The 21,106-nt window shown below is 38.3% G+C and overlaps 1 protein-coding gene across 14 annotated transcripts in view; it reads right to left on the bottom strand.

Annotated features, from left to right (window-relative positions):
- arvcfb (ARVCF delta catenin family member b) overlaps positions 1-21,106 on the bottom strand; it is a 181,385-nt gene that overhangs the window by 63,936 nt on the left and 96,343 nt on the right. For all 14 annotated transcript variants that reach the window (XM_088300854.1, XM_088300916.1, XM_088300899.1 and 11 more), the window contains one exon: positions 3,223-3,381. In XM_088300854.1, coding sequence (XP_088156980.1) covers positions 3,223-3,381 — 159 coding nt within the window. The remainder of the gene's footprint in view (positions 1-3,222; positions 3,382-21,106) is intronic.

The following is a 21,106-nucleotide window of genomic DNA, read 5'->3' as shown; positions in this document are numbered from 1 at the left end:
TGCATGGGCTACAGTCTGAATTATTTCTATTGCTACGGAACTTGCAGTTACACAGACATTAAAGGACAATTGAAGGTATTTGCTGAATGGGGAAAAAAAAAAAAACTATCAAAACATAAAAAGATAAAAGAAACCAATTACTATATTATATCAGAATCAGAATCAGAAATCCCTTTATTGTCATTGTACTCAAGTGTGCAACGAGATTAGAGATATCCTATAATTATTTCAATTTATTGTTGAGATTGTAGTTCAGTGTTATGAATGCACTGGAAACGAACGCGGGCTATGGGGGCAAAAAGTCGGTCCCAAGTCAGAAAGAATTTGTGAGTGAGCATCCACAGAATTTCAGTTAAGGTCCAGGATAACAACAACCGCCATCGGTGACCTTTAGGATGCCGGTGGGGGGAGAGTTATAACCGTAAATTATGTAATATGATGAAAGGAATTCCGCATAGTGTAAAATTGTCTAACAATAATTAGTACTCGATAATCATAATTGTTAATGAATCAATCTTTGGTATTTTATAATATAAAGAAATTATGATGAAGTGGAGCGTGACACGAGGGACGCTGTTCCCCACCAAGATGTGAGTATGAAAGCGCTTCAAATGTAAATTATATTAAATGTTGGTTAATGTTCGTGTCAATTATAGTATGATTCACTTGTTAGGTCGTAATCCTCAAGAAGGATTTTGAGGACTTTAGCTTACAATATAGGCCAATTTTCAATTTGGCACACTGCACTGAAACAAGATCACTCCGCATTGGGGCTCTCTTCCTCAGTTGGTTATGAGGGATTAGCAAGGTGGCAAGTGGAGAGAGCAAGCACCGGACAACATCGCCTCTTCGAAGGTTTATAAGCCAGTGGTGAGGTCAGTCATGATGTACTGCTGGAAGACAACAGGAATCAGAGCTGGAGGTGGCAGAAATGAAGACATTGAGGTGCTTTGACCAGGTTGGATAGGATTAGAGATGAGCAAATTAGATCGCCAAGGTCAGATGTTGTGGTGACAAAGTTAGGGAGAGCTGACTTAGATGGTTTGGACACTTCCAAAGGATAGAAGGATGACGTGACAATGGAGCTGCCAGGTAAGAGAGCTAGAGGAAGACGTAAGAGAACATCGATAAATAGAGTGAGGGAAGACAAGGCCAGTTGGTGCGGGAGAGGAGGACGCAAGGCGACCACAAAAGGGACAAGCCCAAGGCAAGGAAGAAGAAATGCACTGGAAAAGCACGCCATTGTGTAACGCAGGCAACAGTTTATACTTATATGTAATATGAATGCGGTAAAGCGATAAAGTCCAAACTACGGCATGAGGGCCATTGTTTGGCGACCCGCCATCCACTTTTTAGTGGCTAGCAGCACCTTCTAGAATTTTTTTTTTTTTTTATATGGCTCGCAATGCTTTTTTTTTTTTTTTTTTTTTTTTTTTAAGGAGGGTTGCAGTGTTAGAAGTGTCACTGTCAAAAAGTGGGGAGACAGAAGTAATGGGAACCACCACGACTACAATAAATGTTTCTAGACATGCAAAGACGAATAAATTTGCAGCTAAAATGTGCATTTTGATCAATTGTATATGTTCTTTAAATATCAAAAAATAATTTGTGGCATATTATATAGGAGTCTAAGAATGTCGCATCCATATGAAAAAGGCAGGCTATGACCACCCATGACCCCCATGTATTTCCGCCCCCTGACAACAGACCATGAAAAAAATTGTCGCATATCGGGAAGTGGGTAGATGTTTCTGTGTTTCATCTCACAACGCACAGATGGAGTGTGTTACTGAGTGTGTATTATGATGAAATGAATTATTGCAAAAACACTTGGAAAGTTAACCGGCAGGAAAACAAAATCTGAAAGTATGTGAAAATGTCAAAGTTGCAATGACAAGTGGCAGAGTTTCTCCGCATGATGTCAGGATCTATTTGCAACCTCAGAGATGTTTCGCTAGAACTTTCCCCTCAAACAGTTGTCTGCTTTTTACCCCAGCGACACCCTTTATATGCTCCCAAGAATGCCTGGCCCTTTTTAAAAAAGCCTCCTCCGTCTTCCCTTCCTCACCAGCAGAGTCTTTGATTGGTGTTTTACTGCATACAAAATCCATAAAAAGTTCTGCTTATGACTACTTCAAATCATGTGAGGGCACTGGTGGGCACACGGGGTCTCCGTAATGAGGAATTAGACCAGGCTAAATTATTACACTTTCTACTGAGTGGGATTCACCATGCAGTGTTTGCAACTTTTTGTAAGACAACAGCTGACCGAATTTACAAAACGTTGAATCAAGATTTGTATCATGGGGAAATTCCTTTGTGGCACAGACAAGTTCAAGAAAAAAGGAGAAAGCGGAGTAGAGAATGTAGAAAAAGTGCTGTGCAGGAGTAGAAAAAAAAAGACTCAGTCGATGCCTTGTGACTATGTTGCTCACTGCTTTGTATTAGAGTACAATAATTTTAAATACAGTGGCTGGGTAGAACAACTGAACTCAAGTTAGTCAATATTCAAACAAATAAAACCGTAGTTCAGCACGACACCTCAGCTCTTCTGGATTTGGAATGTAAATGGATGAATGGGAAATTAAGCTAAGGGGCAAGAACAAAGAGAAATTGAAAACTGAAAACTCTTAAAATAAACCAAACAGTGCTGTTGTCAACACTTAGTCAAATTTACTGCTGAAGACAACACATAACTGATCTTATCAGGCAAGTCATTAATCCCCAAAAGTGTAGAATCTTCCATTTATATTTGTTGTGCAATGAAAATAGTAACTTTTGTGAGCTGTCTAATATATATGCATATTTTAATCTTTTGATGTTTTGCAGCAGACACACTTGTAACTTCCACATCCTTGCAACACATATCGTTGTTATGTCAGCTTGTGAAACAATGTGAAATGACAAAACTCACAATGTTATTTAACCAAGCAATTTATATTTTACATTGGAATGTGCATAATGTCTAAGTTAATGTCAAATTTAGCAACCAAACTCTGACAGGTCAACCAGACTCGGTCCACCAGAAAAATAACTGCCTTTTTTTTTTTTTTTTTTTTTTTGCTGAAAACATGTTTATAATCTAAGGTATTAAACAATATGTTTTCCTCTCTTGCTTTGTTATTTGACTGCATAGTTTGTGGAATTTATTTGAATGAGAGACAGCATGCAAAAATCGCATCGTATTCAATGAAAACAAAAACGAAAACCTTTGGGTCTTACCTTGGTTTCTGTGCGACGAGTAGTCCCATCATCAGAGGTAACCACCGAAACATGGGAAGTCGGGGTTCCAGGGTCCTCCTCTATGGTGACTGTCTCCTCCACCACTTCCGGGGGCTCCTGCATCATGGCCAGAGAGGTGGCGTTGCTGGGGCTCTGCTCCTGCAAAATGAGGGAAAGTCAGGAAGGTGTTGATTATTTTTGACCTGTTCATGGGTTCTCAAGCATGAAAGAAAAAAAAATCATTTAAGTAAAGGTTTGCTGTTTTTTTATTATTGTATTATAAATAGAGACTTTAAATACTATTACTAATCCTTTGACTTTAAATACATATACTTCAAAGGTTCATGTTATAAAATTAGCAAAGAGCATAATGATTAAAGAAGACTCTCTACTGAACACCATGGTTGCCCCCTCCCGCTGTCAGCCATAGAGGGACCCGCTGTGCAGCATACAGTCTGTGATCCCCTTATGACCCACATCTACAAAGTTACTGATCCGCTTCTGCCAGAACAGCGCAGCAGATACACTGTCAATCGAAGTTCAAGTGTGTGCATTCTCCTGAGTTCAGCAACAGAAACAGCGGCTCTGTCAGACGAGAGCACAAGCAGCTAGAGAAATATGCATAAAGCACTAACTGTCGGTCAAATGTTGGTCACCCCAAATTTATTTGGGCCCTTTGCCACTCTCTGAGAAAGAATGTAATAAACAGTTACAACTTGCAAATTGAAAAATATTGGATAATCATAAAATATAACAAGCGTGGATCTGCTACAATGGTGCGTCAAGCTGGGGTGAAGAATGTATTAAAGTACGCTAAAATTGTATTTTTTTTTTTTTATTTCTCATTAGTAATTTCAGTTCAACGTTCATAAAGACCATGGATCCCTAATTTCTATGGATTTAAATATTTATGGAAAATTGATTTAAACTGCTTATAATATGCATTGGTGTAAATTTATTGACATCAAACGTGAGCTCATGTGATCACCACCCCAAAATCAAAAATACAACGCCGATTGATTCTCCACTACACAAGCTGAAGTGGACAAGAGCATAAATGTGCACATGAACCCGGACTGGTTGAATTTCGGACATTTAGCTACACTAAAGTCGTGTTAACTCGAAAGAGACAGCGGTCGGCTGGAGAGATACTTTATTGTTGTAGAATATCAGTGTTGTATGATCATATTTCGAGTATATGTTAAGTTTATTTAAGTGTGTGTGGTAATAAGAAAAGTGCCAGACACATTTAAATCATATAAAGAATTTTTAAGGGGAAGGTCAATTACTCATATTTTAGATTTCAGTTGTTTTTTTGTTTTTTTTGGTTGTTTTTTTTCAAACATCCCCCCTTTGAAAGAAAGAGCATCGTTAGTCTGACCCGATGTCTTTGAATCCAAATATGTTGTTTTATGTGTAAGTGTAGCTTTTTTTCTGTACAAAGTCCTTGTTAAGTTGTATTTGAAACTTGTATCCGAAATGCTTCTGATGGATGACCTGAACTCATTTACTGTTTGTATGGCCAACCTAGCAACACAATGAGCAGGAAAAGTTTGTATTCACCTGTTCTTCTCAATTCAGTAATGGGCAATTACACCTATGAACTAAATAGAGTTAGGTCATTATGCTTCCAAAAGCCGCATTAATGGGAATTAGCGACTGAGAAAGCTGTGTCAAGTGCATTTGTTTGCAGTGCTCCCAAAATGCCAATTTCTTCAATTGACTCCAGAGCAAAAAAGAACAACACAGAATAGTCTGCTTTGAGCGGCCAAGCATTTGAAAAGGGTCATTACTGATTACTCTGAGTTCCAATTTCTTTAGCATATCCTTGTTTTGACCATTTTCCAAAATAGTTCATGCAATTATCACTGAACAAAACAATCAACAATTATCTTTTATAATAATGAGATTTTACTGAGCAAAACAACTTTGATGATAATAAATTCATCAAAACATTGGTTCCAATTCATTGTGCACAACTCTTTAAAATAATTTGAAAAGTTGGTTAAATAGTTCCAAAAACGTTGAAAGTTTCTTTCATTAGAAATTTTCTTTTTTTTGTATGTGTGTGTCTCAGTCCAAAACACAATTTGCAATCAAGGTGCATGTTCGTCCCTCCTTCAAATCATTTTAGCAACTCTTTCATCCATTGATGATGCATGGCCAATTTATGCCTGCATCTCATTTGAGAATGTGTGATTTGCCTGTCAGGCGCAAGCAGTTTTGGAGGTTTTAACTGTAAAACCTTATACAGTATATCAGCCTGTCTTTTAAGGTTGTTTCATAGGGTGAGGTCTGAAAGGGTCGGTTTGATTCACCACACATTTTGCAGAGGTTATTTTGATACCGTCTGTCAGCCTAAATGCACCTAAAGTCTAACTTGTCATTCTTTCTGCCTCAGACATCACTCCACAACCTCCTTGCAGACATTGCAGCTTTAGTGGAGCATGTTGGCCATCCACCAACCCTTCAGAACTCCATTTATCCTGGGAATCCAACGCAGCGTTAGGAAACTCTGGCTCGCTTAATAATGTGGAACAAGTGTGAAGTTTCCTTTCATCAGGCTCATCTGTTAATCTTAAACCTGTCTTGGATTTACATCAGTGATATGAACATATTGTTAGTCGACTATATATATGTATATATATATATATGTATATATATATATATATATATATATATATATATATATATATATATATATATATACATATATATATATATATATATATATAAAATTATTCTATTAGGCCAATGATATGAAAAAGCCTCTCCAGAAAAGAAAAAAAGAAAAAATAATTGACTTAATTGCAATATGCATAATAATTTGGAACACAGTATGATTGATATCAATAGTTAGATAAAGTATGGGAGTATGTGTCTCTTGGTAGCTCTCTGCTAATAAGAGTCTTACAAATCTACAGTATTTCCATGGCCCTTTGTTTTACAAGCTCACTGGGTGAACCTCGAGAAGAGGCTGTCAAAACAGAACATGTAATATAAGAGATACAATCCTACACTCGTTTGAAACAGAGCCTTTGGCAAAACATCGGGAGCAGAGGAATGAGATCCTTAGAGTCTCGCTGACAAACAGGCTTCCCGCTGAGCCTCTGGTTTGCGTTCCTAGCTCGCTTCCACTCATCTCTGCTTGCAGTAAGGGGAACTTAGGAGTTCAATTTAACAGTCCAACTCATAAATACATGATTAAAAGCTGTCTAGTAATAGGCTAGCCTGGCTGTCTTCAAGGATGCTTTGGCGCTCAAGGGCAGGATATATTGAGCTAAGACGGTTGAAGTCAGAAAGATAAGAAAGCTATGGTTAGGAGTGATTTAAACTAATTGTTTTAAGTTAAATTATGAAGTCGAAATTACAACGACAAAACGACTGCATCTTGATTCAAAGCCAGTCATTCTTGGATACGGTGTAGGTCAATTCTCACCATGTATAGAACATAACATCGCGATCCTGAATAAAGAACAATATTTACAAACAACACAACAAAATGCAAACACAACAAACATGGATTGAGGTGGTTATAGTTGAATTGTAAAGATTGAGCGAACATGTGTGTTTCCTCTTCTGTTTGCGAAGAACACAGGATGCCAACACCTATCGGCACCACTCAGGAACAAACACACCACACTATTATTGTGATAATATTTTTTTTCTTTAAATAGTTCAGAGTGTCAAAATGTTAACAGCTTAGTTTGGGTTTTTGTTTCAGGTTTTATTTATTCATTATGATGTCATGAAACACAATATTAAATAATAAATGAATTACATAATGACGTATTGCAAGAATTATCAGGTTGTCACGTCCTTTAGGAAAGCTAAATTGACTTTTAAAAACAAATATGATGTAATCTTGAGAACATTTATTGTTTAGATCACAAAAGGCAAAGGCAAAGCTTAGCACTCAATATACTGTGCGTTTATTTAGAAAGTCGTGCTTTTTATGTACAGGTAAATGTGTCGACGCTAGTAGCAAGCGAGGAAGTGAGTGAATTGTGTCAGAAGTGTTGCCAACTTTACGACATTTTTGTAACGGTTAGCAGTTTTTCGGACCCTTGTACCTAGAGTGTAAGTTCAAATAAGATAATTAAGTAATAAGTGTCTTTAAACAAGCATTATAGTCAAACCAGGCTTGAATATAATTTTTTTACTCAGAAGAAAATCCAATGACATAACTAATTGCAATTGGTTGGTAGTGTCTTATAGTAGTTACAGGACAAGCACGTGATAGCCACTCGCTCACTCACTGGGAAACGCCAAGCTTATGTACCACCCATGTCTTCTCCGGGACATTTTCGATTTCCAGGTAACAGCAAAACACATGGCAATTGCCCGTAACAACTTACAGCCAAACTGGAACACTTGGCATCCTTGAGAATACCAAACAGTTTGTGAATCACTAAGTTACAATAGTTAGGTAAAAATATTATTGAAAATAATAATAATAATAATAATAATATAATAAATAATAATTGAAATTTACTGTATGCATGCGGCGGGAACATTTTGGCTAAATCAACAAATTTGAGCATCATGTAATATACTGTGCCCTTGGGTGAGCTCATGTCGAGTCCATGACATTAAAGAGATCACAAGGCGACATACGGCTTCTGAAAAGCGACTAATCCCAACCATAATGGATTGCTGTGCAGAGAAAAGGCAGAGGGGGAGGGGGAGTAAGAAGGTGGGAGCTCAGCGACACCGCAGTGTCATTCAGCAGCAGCCTGCTATTTACATTTACAATTTTCAATTCCCGCTCATTCATCGTATGCGTTCAATTGGTTGTCCGAGTATAGCCACTTAGAAAAAAAAGCTGGGCGTAAAGCAGACAAGCAACTTTTTCTTTGGGATGACAACAACAAAATGTCTGTTACAAAATTACTAATTTCTCTATTAATTTGTCATGTGTTCTCATATTAAAAGCATTGTATAACAATATGAATAGTAAGACAAACAGGATAGCCATAGTAGTGAAAGCATATGAATTCTTTCCTTAATATAACCTTATTTAATATTTATCAAAATATTGATAGGGGAAAAAACAAAGGACACAAAGGAATAATTTCACACTGCTGCCTTAATGCTAATTAAGTGACAAATGTATAACATATTTTCACTAGAGCGGAGGTCCTCCGGTTATGTGGTACTCGACCTACGTTGCAAGTCTTGTCTGCCCTTTTCATACGAATGGGATGTTTTGCAACGTGAGCGCAGTCTGAATGGCTAAGTCATATATTGCAGTCATTGACGTCATCTGGAGTCCAAATTACGTTCCGTGTGGGCGGATGGAGAGTCCTGGAAGGTGGGAGATCAAATCTGCAAAGTTAGTTTAAGTAACAGTATTGACTTTCTATTGTAATTCAATTTAATCCCACTTCAAACATGAAGTGGACATTTATGGTGGTAGTAATAATGTAACAATTAAGTAATAACTAAGTAATAATTCTAGCACCAAAATCAGTTTTCATTTTTTACGGCCTGCAATGACGTGACATCTTCTTTAGTGACATCTCCATGAAATGAGATTGAAAAGCCTTGCCTCATCATCACCCCCAAATACTGTATTTAGACATCCTACCAAATCGCTCCATGGTAGAAATGCCCCAACACGCTGGACCACCTTTACCGTATTTTCCAGACCATAAGCCGTATAAGCCGCAGCAACTTCATCATTTTCTTTAAAATTGAAATTATATATATGCAGATAAAGGTACATAAACAGATTTTTAGAACAGTGCCTTTTAACACGGCAACTACTTTCCTAAATAAAACAGAACAGACCCAAGAGAAAAAAATATAGAGCACCTCAACCGGTGAAAGAAAAATCCACAGAAAAGCTGCACCCTTGTATTAGCCGCATGGTTCAAAATCTAGGAAAAAAATTGTGGTTTATAGTCTGGAAAATACGGTAGTTCTGTAAATACTACAACGTGCATGCGGGACACTTGCGTGGTGCATATGTACACACACTCCTTGACAGACAGAGGTTTGATACATGAAAACATTTTTCACACCATGGCCTCACCTCTCACCACTTTTTTTTTAAATTTATTTTATTAATCTGACGTATAATGTGTATATCTGGATATTTATTTAGAATTTTCGATGGTTTTAAAGGGTTAATTCCGATTTATTTGGAAATTTTGGTTGAGTCGCCAGCATAGGAACGGAACTGATTCTTAATTTGAGGACTTCCTGTAGTGATTTAATAAACACATTGTACATTTGTACAACAGCGCATTGAGTGCCATGTGAACAAAGTGTGCTATAGCATTCAAGTTGAAATAACAGAAGCCGTACACCATCTGATCTTGCTAACCAGGCGATCAGAGTCACCTTCCTTCTTTTCCAAACGTACACATGCACGCACACACAGACGACTGGTCATTCTTAGCCTAACCCCTGTGCAGTGACTAAAAGGATTTCACTCCTCAGACATGTCAGCAATCATTACATGGCTCTGACACAATTAATCCTCCAGCAAAGATCTCCTGACTAAACTTGGATCACCCAACTTCCAAATAGCCCCTTCTGTTTAACCACCTGCCCTGTTGGCCAATGTGTCTGTGGGGCATGATGAAGTTGAAGAATGAGCGCGGGAGAGCGGGAGCATGTGACAGTCTGCTATGCAAAGAACCCCCCCCACCTCTTCCACACTAAAAAACAGCCATGAACTGGGAATGTATGATCCAAACATCCAGCCAAAACAATGCATGCTTGTGGGATGAAGCGGAGGCAGAAGGGAAAACAACCGGAGGAAGAGGAACTGGTGAGGCTGACAATGCATGGCAAAAGTCCCAAAAAAAAACATGTTCTCTTAAGTCAATTGTTACCCTTGTGAGTTCCAGTCTAAGTTTTAGATATGATGATTCTTTGCAGTTGACTGTGAGGTTTTCTGGTACCTGAACATTCATGTGTAAAACAATTTTTAGTGGACAAATGGGAACACTAATAACCAGAAGCGACAGGAGACAAATCTAAGGTGATAATTAATTTCTCCTTTGGTGACTGAGCTTGAGCCAAAACTCAACTTCTAGCCGTCTCTCATTCATTCACGAGACACCTTCATTGTTTACCCCTGTAATCCTTCTGGGTTTAAAACATCAACTAGAAAAATGCTGTAAAAACTGAATTAAAGCAAAAATAAATACAAAGGCACATTCATTGAAACAAAGGAAGACCCCAAACAGTCTCAACTCAATCAGATTGACAATGCATAAAAGTGTGCTTAAAAAAATATACTGAAATGAACCAAAACAACAAGCCTTGGCCACAGGATTGCACTCTTGAGTGTTTGAAAAGTGGGCGGGGCAATGAGGGGAAAACGAAGGAGAGTAATTCAGAGTTGTGGAGGCAGCTTGCTGCAGTCCACATTTGGTGGGTGATGGTGGGTTTGTTGTGACGGCATATGCTTGAGTTCCCAGGCGGTGGGTTGTTTGGAGTGCTCCTCCCCTCAGCCTCTGGTTCTCTGTCAGCATGATTCTGTCAGCAAAGTGGGTGTATGTGTGTTGGCTGCTAACAGCAAAGTGTGCTGGAACAGTGGGAATGCAAGTTTGGCCCAAGGCGAAGTTCATGTGAGGTCTACTGGAGATTTAGGGAGTTGGAAAGGGGACATGCATATGTTCAATTTCCTGTTAGGCTGCTAGCAAGATACCCCTTGACACCATTTCACCCAAAAATGATCTGTTTTCTGCTGCAGGGTTTCCCATTTAAGAGACACTAAACTGGGAGCCCCCCCAAAGACGCTACTCTCTTTAGCACGTGGAAAATGATAAAAACTAAATCGACATAAACATACCTAGAAAGCCTTGCAGGCACAGGCAAAATATTTAAACTCCACACAGAAAGGCCAGAGAATGGATTTGAACCACCGACCTCTGTACTGGGAGGCAAACTTGCAAACCAATGCGCCGTCCCTAATATGTAAAGTGAAACTGGAGTCAAAAACAACACAAATAACGTTACAGAAAATTTTCAGAAACGGTAAAAGGCTAGCCAGGCTTGATGGATGCTGAGCTGAGTAAAGCCCCTTGTAAACCAAAAATACAGTTTTTAGTCTGATACTGGAAATTTGACACAACACGCAAGTGCTGTTAATAAACCTGCCAAATTTCAATGAATAAACAAAACAAAACAAAACAAAAAAAGCTTTCAAAATGTTCAACTGGCACAATGCTGGTAAGGGTTAAAAAAGTATTTCTAAACGTCTTGATGAGAATGAATGTTGATGAAGGATGCCACAAAGGAAGCCAATGTTAAGTAAAAAAAAATAAATAAATAAATAAACATGGCTGCACGTTTGTTTTTCATTGTTACTTGCAAAATATTGTGTGGAAATCTCAACTGTGAAGTACGGTAGAGGGTACATCAAAGTTGGCAATTGGACACATTGCTGACATCATCAAAAAAAAAAAAAATACTCAAATCTTTCCGGAACATTTTTCAGAAGAATTTAAGATTATCTGACTGTCAACTGAAGTTGCAACAGATTAACAATCCATGGGAAAAAAATATTCCTTCTAGAGTGGCCCAGTCAGATTCTGGCGCTCAAGCCAATTAAAATGCTGCGGCATGATTTCAAGAGAGTTATTCACACCAGTCATGCAAACAATATTGCTGAACTGAAACACATTTTTCAAAATTCTTTTTGACCGTTGTGCATGTCAAAACTTCAACGACAGCAGGAAACATTCGGTTGAGGTTACTGCAGCCAACGAAGACGATTCTCAACGTTCTCCTAATGGGAAGATTTGGGGTTCAAATCCCAGCAGAACTCTTTTAGGGGCTGCGTGGTCAAGAAGCTGGCAACCTGATGTGACCTCCAGCTTCACCAAGGACTGAACTGGTGAGATATATTCCGTGACTGCATTCATCATCATTGTACATTGTATGAATAAACTTAAATGCAGACAAATCCTAAAATATATTCAGTACTTCCCACAGGTCCCGACATTGGGAACAAATGCACAATCTAATGAGACTCGATTCAAGAGCTGCATAGAAAATGTGACATTGCTACGCAATCTAACAATGTAGTTCAACTATTCATACTGTCAGATGTATTCACTTAACATGGCATTTATTCTAACTGCTTGGGGCGCAACATTTGCAATGTCCTCGCCTTTCCTAACTGAATGACAAAAAAGGGAAGTGGTGAAACTGCACTGTATCATACAAATTCTATTAACTCATATTTTGTGTTACTTTAATTAGCACAGATGGGCAATAGAAAAAACATTGCCATAAATTCAATGGGACGCCAGTGTGTGTGCCACCTCTTGCCAAGTCAGCAAGGATAGACTTTGACTCACACACTACCCTGTATGGGGCAAACAGTGGGGAAAAAAAATTATAGATGGATATCATAAACATATAATGGTATGAAGTACTGCATTATTGTCCCCAAAAAAAGTGCCATGTTTTCATGTCCATAAGGCGCACTGTATGGTGGCCGAGAAAGGTCACAACAATTGCAAAAGCTACAACACAACGGAAATGCTGAGGCAACAGAAGAGAGTGAAATTCCCGCGGGATGGGACGCAAAGCTGGAATAGTACCGTATTTTCCGGGCCATAGGGCGCTCTTTAAAGTCCCTAATCTTGCCCAAAACAAACAAAGCGCCTTGTAAAGCGACGCGCCCATTATATGGACTAAGCATCACTTGCGACCATCAACCCTTTTACTCATTGGGTTGTTCGGAGCGCATGTTAGCACACCCTGCTGGACAAAGTCTGAGTCATCTATGCTTCTAATTGACCGTGACTTATACATTATGTGACCATGGTGTTTGGGTGATGGTGTAGGAGAAAGCTGGACAAAAGGGCAGCTGTCCACAATGTTGGAGTCTGTCTTATCATTTATGTTATTGCAAGCAAGAAACGTCCCAGGTTTAGACAACAGACTGCAAAAAGCCCAAAGCACATCAGCACATCTCTCTAAACAGCCATGTGATTGGCTAAGGCTGAGTGGCTCCCAAGAAGCCATTGCTATAATCTTTTTGTGTTATTTTTATTTCTTTTGGGTATATAGATGGCATGAGAGATACATGTTTTGTGTTAATCTTAATGTGGTGACCAGTGAAGTCCCTCCCCTGACATTGTCTAGTCGACTATTGCCATGACACCTTTTATTTGTTAGAGTCAGTGTGATTCCTTATAGTTTCAGGACATCTGTCATTGAAACGGTGTGATACCTCTGGCAGCGATCCCTTAGGGGATTGAGTCCTGGTGATTTGGCATCAGCGCTCGCGAGCAGCTGAGCTAGCGCGGGCAGCTGAGCTAGCGCGAGCAGCTGAGCTAGCCGAGCAGCTGAGCTAGCCGAGCAGCTGAGCTAGCGTGAGCAGCTGAGCTAGCGCCTTGTAGTGCGGCGCGTCTAGTATATGCATATAATACGGAAATAGCACCCTCAACTGGTGTTGCGCCCTTTGATGCAGCGCGTCTTATGGCCGTAAAAATACGGTAATAAAAGCAAAGTCGTTAGTTCATTGTAGGAGCTTGTGTCATTGTAGCAATAGCCGAAATTATTTATGCTGATTTTCAAAAGAGTTATTTGTGATGTTCTTGTGGTTTTTCCGTGTATACAATGGGCTCAACATGTGCGAGAGGACAGTTGTCACTTGCCAGCCACGTATTAGACATTGCTAATGTTGAGTTAAAGTTAAGATAAAACAAGGCTGAGGCGCTAAATTGCGGTTTTGAGAGTTGGAAAAATAAGACGAAGTAAAACTGTCATTTATCAAGCTTTTTGAAGTATTGTAGCATCTTCAAAAGACACGTCAGACATTTCGTTATCTCCTTCTTTCTTGTTACAACACGGCTATGCCGACGGCAACTCCGAGCCCTCCCTCTCTTCTCCGTCCGCTTCTTTTTTTCTCACACACCCCTCCTGTCCAATTTGTTAAAGCATTTTTAATATTCCGTGGATAATAATATCAGGTGGACGGACGGCTTACATTACAATTGCTAAGATTTAACGTTACTATTCCAGCTTTACGTCCATCTCGGCACTTGCGTTGAATTGTAGATTTTGCAATAGCGCTTTGGTTCAATGTTGTTGCAGCTTTTGCATTTCCATTGTGCATTTTGCACTAGCTTGTATGTCAATGTTGTGTTTTGGCTTTTAAAGTGTGCCTTATGGTCATGAAAACGAGACACTTAATTAAGTAAATAAATATACAAATACAACTTCATTAACAAGTCAACTGACAAACAGTTGAATCATTGCCACTCCAATTGTGCCAATTCATGAGCATCGAGGCATTTGTCAAGGTGGAAAGAACACATCTCACATCTCAAATGATTAGGTTGGTTTAAACACCCTCAGTCTCAGCTACTTACTGACATGAATACATTACTACAAGGATAACCATGAGATGACTCCAGTTCAAAAAAAGAAAAAAAAAAGCTGCCCCACAGTAGACGGTTCTCTATAGCGAGTTCGATAATGAAAGAGAGAAGGAGAGGTCTTCCCTCAGAGATGCTATAAGCTCGAGTTTAACTCTACCGCGGATCTGACATGCGTGGGTCAACCAGAGTACACGGGCACTTTGCCCTTCATCTCACTCCAAACACAAACCCCTCTCTCATTTCCATGCTTATGATGAGAATAATAAATAAAAAAGCTTCAAAATGAAAGGAATTGGGAAAAAAACTCCACTAAGCAGTCATAACATATTTAAATTCTGTTGATTTGTAATTTATCTATTTCATTTGTTTAAATATCACAAATGTATCACAATATAAATCACCATCGTGTGCAGGTGTGTCTGTGTTGCAGATGCAGCAATTAACCATCTATTCAGCTCACTTTGGAATCTATGAGCTCATCATGAATATTTAAAAGGCGGCTGATATCGCAAATATATTTCTCTCCCTCCATTTTGAGCTACATTTTGCAGAGGCCACACTTTGCATCAGATCTAACAGACTGCAAAAAAATACAGTGTGTTTGAAGCTGTGCTTCTTACACTATGGTTTTCATCTGAAACATTTTTTTAATCATTTAAGAATATTTTAAATGATCCGGAGAGCTCTTTGGAGAGAATATATCATGAGTGCGGAGCAAATCCTTTTTGCCAAATTCAAGCTGAAATAGGTGCGGGCTGCACTGCTGGATGAGAAGGATGGGAGAGCAGATAACAATAGCAGTGGATTTTTTTTTCACCCCCTTTCTGATTGGCGGGTGCCGCCAATGTGAACCTCCTGACTGACAGAGACATGCTCTAGATTTGAAGAGGTCCCACAGGTGTCTGCATGTAAGACGTCTCGATTTTGCACTCTAACCTTAATACGTCACATATGTTATTTCTGTGCCATGCACTATTCATGCTCTGGGTCTGTGTTACGCTGCAGGTGGTTGGGAGGAAGAGGAGGATACAGACAAAATATGGATAATCTCCTCTCAATGTCTGGCTAAGCCCCACTTTGCGGCAAGGCTGCCTTTCTGCATAGTTTTCCCTCCTGCATGGTCAGCCAGATGCATTTGGCACAAACCCCCTGCCCAGCCTTTAATCAAACAAACACATCATGCATCTCGCATGATAACACCCCCCCCCTTCGAACTACATCAGCCACTCGTACTTGCAGTGCAACAGGAAATGTTGCTTTGGCAAGCAAATAAACAGGATTTTGAACCCAAATAATCATTCGTGATAAACACAAACAAATTCCTAACTGTGATAAGAACACATTTGATATAACAGTCACCACACAAACAGGTATTATGGGGGGAAATATGCAATTAATAAAATTAAGGGTAATAGGTATTTACACGTATTTATTTAAATATCACTTATTAATAAAATTAAAATTGGATGTTAAGTGACAAAATCAAAAGTGGAAAAATGTATTTTGTCTCACTGCTGATGGACCAGCAGCAACAAACTCCTTTAACCCTGCAACTCCTACATTATTGGTGGACAATGACCAGGATGGCTGACCTTTCCAATGGCAATAAATAAAGCAATACGGTTTTTATGGACATGCATTATTAACTTGTCATATATTTAATAATGGGGAAAAAAACGCAACGTTCCCTCAATCAAAAGGGATATGGCTGCTGCCATGTGGCACAAAACTGTATGTGTGAATTGCAACAAAAATAAATATACTAACTCTAAAAGCTGAAAACTCTTGGACGCCTTCTGGGAAGGCAGAGGTACTCCATTTGATGCACTACTTTTGCTCACTTTAAGGTACAAACTATACTAAAGCAAACTTTTATTACACTGATTTGGCCTGAACTGCTTAAAAAAAACGTACTTAACGATTATTTATTATTATTGGTGATTCCATCGAGTAATCAAAAAATCAGATAACATCTTATTTTGCATTGAAGTGCCAATTATTGTTTATTTGGTATTGTTTTGCCGATTTATTTCACCATTAAGCACTCTAATCATTTACAGCAGCTGTACAGCGGTAACACTGGTTTCATTATTTATGAGACAAATCTATACAATAACATTTTATTCTTAAATATCTTTAATAAAATGAAATGTGTTTAGAACGCCCTGTTCTTCAAAACAAAGTAAATATATTTTAAGCGGCTATTTTATTTTATCTTTTAATTAATGGTCCAATTAATCAGAAATGTGTATTTTTCTTTTCCGCCCAAAAATAAGCATTGGCCTCAAAAACATCCAAATCAGCCGTGCCTGGGAAAAATAAAAATAAATAAACAAACAAGAAATAAGCAATATAGTTGAGAGGGATTGATGCTGTAGTGACTGACCTTTTTGAAATTTATTCAGTTACTGGCTTGGTTATTGCGTGCCAAATTAAAAGCAAATGTTTGCAAATGTCTTATTTTGATTAAACACAAAACATAATAACAGTCTGCTTTCATGAAGGACGACAGATATTAGAACATAATTACTGTTGAGAGGCTGAAATCAGGTGATTTGGACAACTATATGTTGAACAATGGCTCCAAATGATGATGAAACCTCTAAACATAACCATGATCATGAAACCGAATGTTTCAAGACTGATTAAATTAAACAAAAATCAGTAAATCCGTTGTTTTAATTGCTTCACTTAGCGACAAATTATTTATTCATTTCAAACTGCAACTTTGGTGAAAACGTGGACGACATTTAACAAACAAACAAGACTTGACCAATTAGCCACCCATTTCTTTTCAGGACCAATTATCCACCCATTCCTTTGACACCCTTGATTGATAAAATGATCACAGTTAATCACAGGAATTATGCATCAACAAAAAAAAAAAAAACATTCAAAAATCATTCAGCGCTTTTTGTATCGACATCACAAACTGTTGCCACCAATAACAACAGAATGCCATACAGAAGTCATGATCAAGTCCTAATTGAGGACGCAATGTGCAGGAAAAGAAATTATTTGCAATGATGTCATGAATTACTTTGCATCCCTGAAAGCAATTAAAGGATGAGAAAATTCTAAAAACTTCAACTGAAGAATCTTATTCTGATCACTATAAAATTAGCCATCGCTTTAAGTTATGATATAATATGCATTTTATTAATTATTTTATTTGTTTGAATGTTTCCTCTGTTGACATTCATTTTTTTTTTTTTGCACTTTATACTCGAAAAGCTTTCAGCTGTAAGCTCAGTCATAGTTTGTTTCCTTCCCTATGCACCAAAAGAATTTAAAATTGTTAAGCAATTAAGCTTTTGTTCACAGTATCTATACCATATGTATTTATTGTATGACTGTTTTGATTTTAGTTTTAATTATTTCACTTCATTCACCTTTTTGCACAGTTAATTTGCTGCACTATACAGTATACCGGTACCTACTGGGGACGTGCCTTCAGCGTCCTCTTCCACGTGCACCGTACCTCCTTTAACGTCCGCATGCTGTGTTTTCAGTCACGTCAGCCTTTCCGCTATATAAGCAGTGTGTCGACCAGGAAATGTTCCCGGTCAGTCACGCAACATTTACAGATTTTGGAACTTGCTACATAAGTCGCGCCAAATTATTACTCGCCCCATCCATTTTCGAAAAGATGTAAGACTTGTAAGTGTGCCTTTATGGTCGTGCACATTACAACCCAAACATACCCATATATTTTTGGCCCTTTGCATAATAATGCTTTGGGCCTCCAAATATACTGGTAAAGCTAGACAATGACCTTCATTTTGTTATGACTGCTAAGTGCTAAGTGGCCTTGTATGTGGAAGCTGGTCAAATTGCTTAGAGACAGGAAGGAAACAGGAGGTTTTGTTGTTTTCCTGTTGTCTGCTTACTGCACAACATTCCCCACCCTGGGAAAAGAAACTCATGAAACAAAAGCAAATGAGGATGGATTGTTTTTTTTTGTTTTTTACTGCCCAAAAGTATAGGGGTGGAACCGACAGAGATACGCCCTACTCAGAATTGCGGTGAAGTAACAAAGCAAAATAGAAAGCGAACTTTAATGAGCGTCCTCTTCATGCTTTTGGTGTAGCCAGGTCAGAGATGCAGTGAGGCCGCATCATCGGGGGGATTATCTCTGCTATTACGTTTGGACCGGTTGCTTTGAGTGAGGCGGGCCTACACGAACAGCACGATGCACTCAAGGGGGAGTGGGCTTCAGTTTTATGGTTTAAAATAGAGTGCAGGGTGTGTGATGACTGCAGCCAGACCAATTCTGTGGACAGCTTTTGTCAGAAGGAGAGGGGCCAGCGAAGGGTTCAACAAATGCCATGCAACAATTTCTGAAGTGTGCAAGACAAGCCCAGAAATAGACCACGACAGGAGTGGTCCCCAACCACTTTGGACTGGGGCGCCATTAAATTAAAAAAAAAAAAACATACTGTACTTCACCGGTTTATTTACTATCGGAAGATGAAAAATATTTAATTTCTTTGATGGACTCTTAATTGATGCCAAACATTGGACACGCAACGTTAATAATAAACCCACAACAAACTGGCAAAATGGAAAGATAAGGGATATAGATTCTATACAACAGGGAAAAGGCAACACAAGAGATTTTGACCAAGAAGAAAAAGGACTGAGCGTTATTAATGGACTCTATGGAAAGTTCTGGACTTTTACGAATCTGTCCGCGGCAGACAAGAATTGGGGTCCACTGCACTTTAACACTTTATGTGGACCCAGATGACAAAGATACTTCCAAAAAAATAAACACCCAATACTAGTGCAAAGTTAATCAACTTCTGTTTGCAACCCCGGAATTCAAGTTTGTCAAGTTGATTAATAGTTTGCAGGGCAGTAGAGTTTTCATGGTTAAAAACTACAATACATGATTCGAAATGTAAAAGAATACATAAATAACACATGTAATGACATTCAATATATATAAATATTATACATGAAATACCTACATACCACATATCACTGTGTACTGTGTAAATGAGGACAGAAAACATTGGCTACATTTACATGGACACATTGATTCAGATTAAAAGCTTGAGCGGAATAAAAATGCTAATGTATAGCATTACCTGTGAGCAAAAAAAAAAAATGCCCAAGCACTACAAATGGCCAAACAGCAAATGTGTTTCCTTCCACTTGTGAATGAGAAAAGTACAGTCAGCTTCGATAAATCAAAATACAATTCCCCTCAGCAAAAACTGGATGTGGCCACATGTCTTTTGTAAGCATTACGCTGCTGAAAGAGAGTCGGCCCTTTTCACACTGCACTACAGAGATAACAAAAGCATGGCATGGGGAAAGACTGGAGTGAAAACAGCAGCATTAACTACAATTCATAGTAACATCCTGTGCTTTAATGGCCTGAGCTTTTTCCTCAGCAGGAATGTGAAATTCATACAAAGGTGGGCTGAGGGAACAATCACAACCTTGGTTGTGTTCTTTAATGGTGAGTATGCGATAATAGCTTGTAACTGTTAAAAAATAAAATAAAATCACAATTTACTTTTGTTTGTGTATTCTCAATATGTAGAGTTGGGAATTTGTTTGCTATCAACAATTTAAAATCAGATTTGGGAAAAAAAGCACCTCTGGTGAATGTAAGAAGAAAATTTGACCTTTCATCGTCCTTAGAAAAAGTCATTCCATTTATGAACATAACAATTACCTTTGAATGTTTAAATTGAGAGAACATCTTTCACATTGTTGTGCCAAATGCTGCCAACAGGCTATCTATGTTGGCTAATATTAAGCATTTTCATTATCAAAATATATCACAGAGCTGGTAATGTTTGTTATAAATACGAATTAATTGTTGAAAAATACATTCGAAAAGGACCTTGAGAACAAAGAATCCCAAATAGAATCGCAATAGCAATTTTGAGGGGGAAAAAAAAATCACAACTAGATTATTTGGAATAATGGTGAAGCTCTACCTAAATCTAAAGCTAAATCAATCATCTTGCGCATTTTTGCATGATTTTGTACTTTAAAATTCCGCTCTGTTTTGAAGTTAAACAAATACAAAGGGTCAAAGATTTGTAAAACAATCAAATGGATTGCCGGTAATTCATTTGCGTTAAGTGAACAATAATAACTTATTTTATTGATTTATAAATTTTAAAATAAGTCGCAGATTTATTGGTTGTCAGAAAAGCCTAAAAAAAATCATCTGTATTGCTCAGGTCCTAATCGTAACATAAATGTGTATATGTGTACATTTACACTTCATAAGTCAACAATATCAAGCATACACCCCAGATGTCAATGTAATGAGAACATCTGCACATGTAAAGGAAGCAACCATCTGAGCGTAGTGGCGCCAGTCTATCTACAATTGGTGGCTTCGGCAAAAAAATACAAATTGCAATGTTGTTTCACCTCCAATTTATGTCTCCATATGCACCATAATTTCATTATGCTGAAAGTCTGACTAAGACAATGTGAGACAAGGCCAAGCCATGTGCATTGCGTGCCAAACAGAGGTTAGGTGGATTGTAGACAAG

This window comes from Idiotropiscis lumnitzeri, chromosome 1 (genome assembly GCF_059441095.1).
Source record: "Idiotropiscis lumnitzeri isolate Australia: NSW breed Sydney's pygmy pipehorse chromosome 1, RoL_Ilum_1.0, whole genome shotgun sequence".
Lineage (NCBI taxonomy): Eukaryota > Metazoa > Chordata > Actinopteri > Syngnathiformes > Syngnathidae > Idiotropiscis > Idiotropiscis lumnitzeri.
Note: the sequence above shows the minus strand (reverse complement) of the source record. Positions and strands in the feature narration are given on the sequence as shown.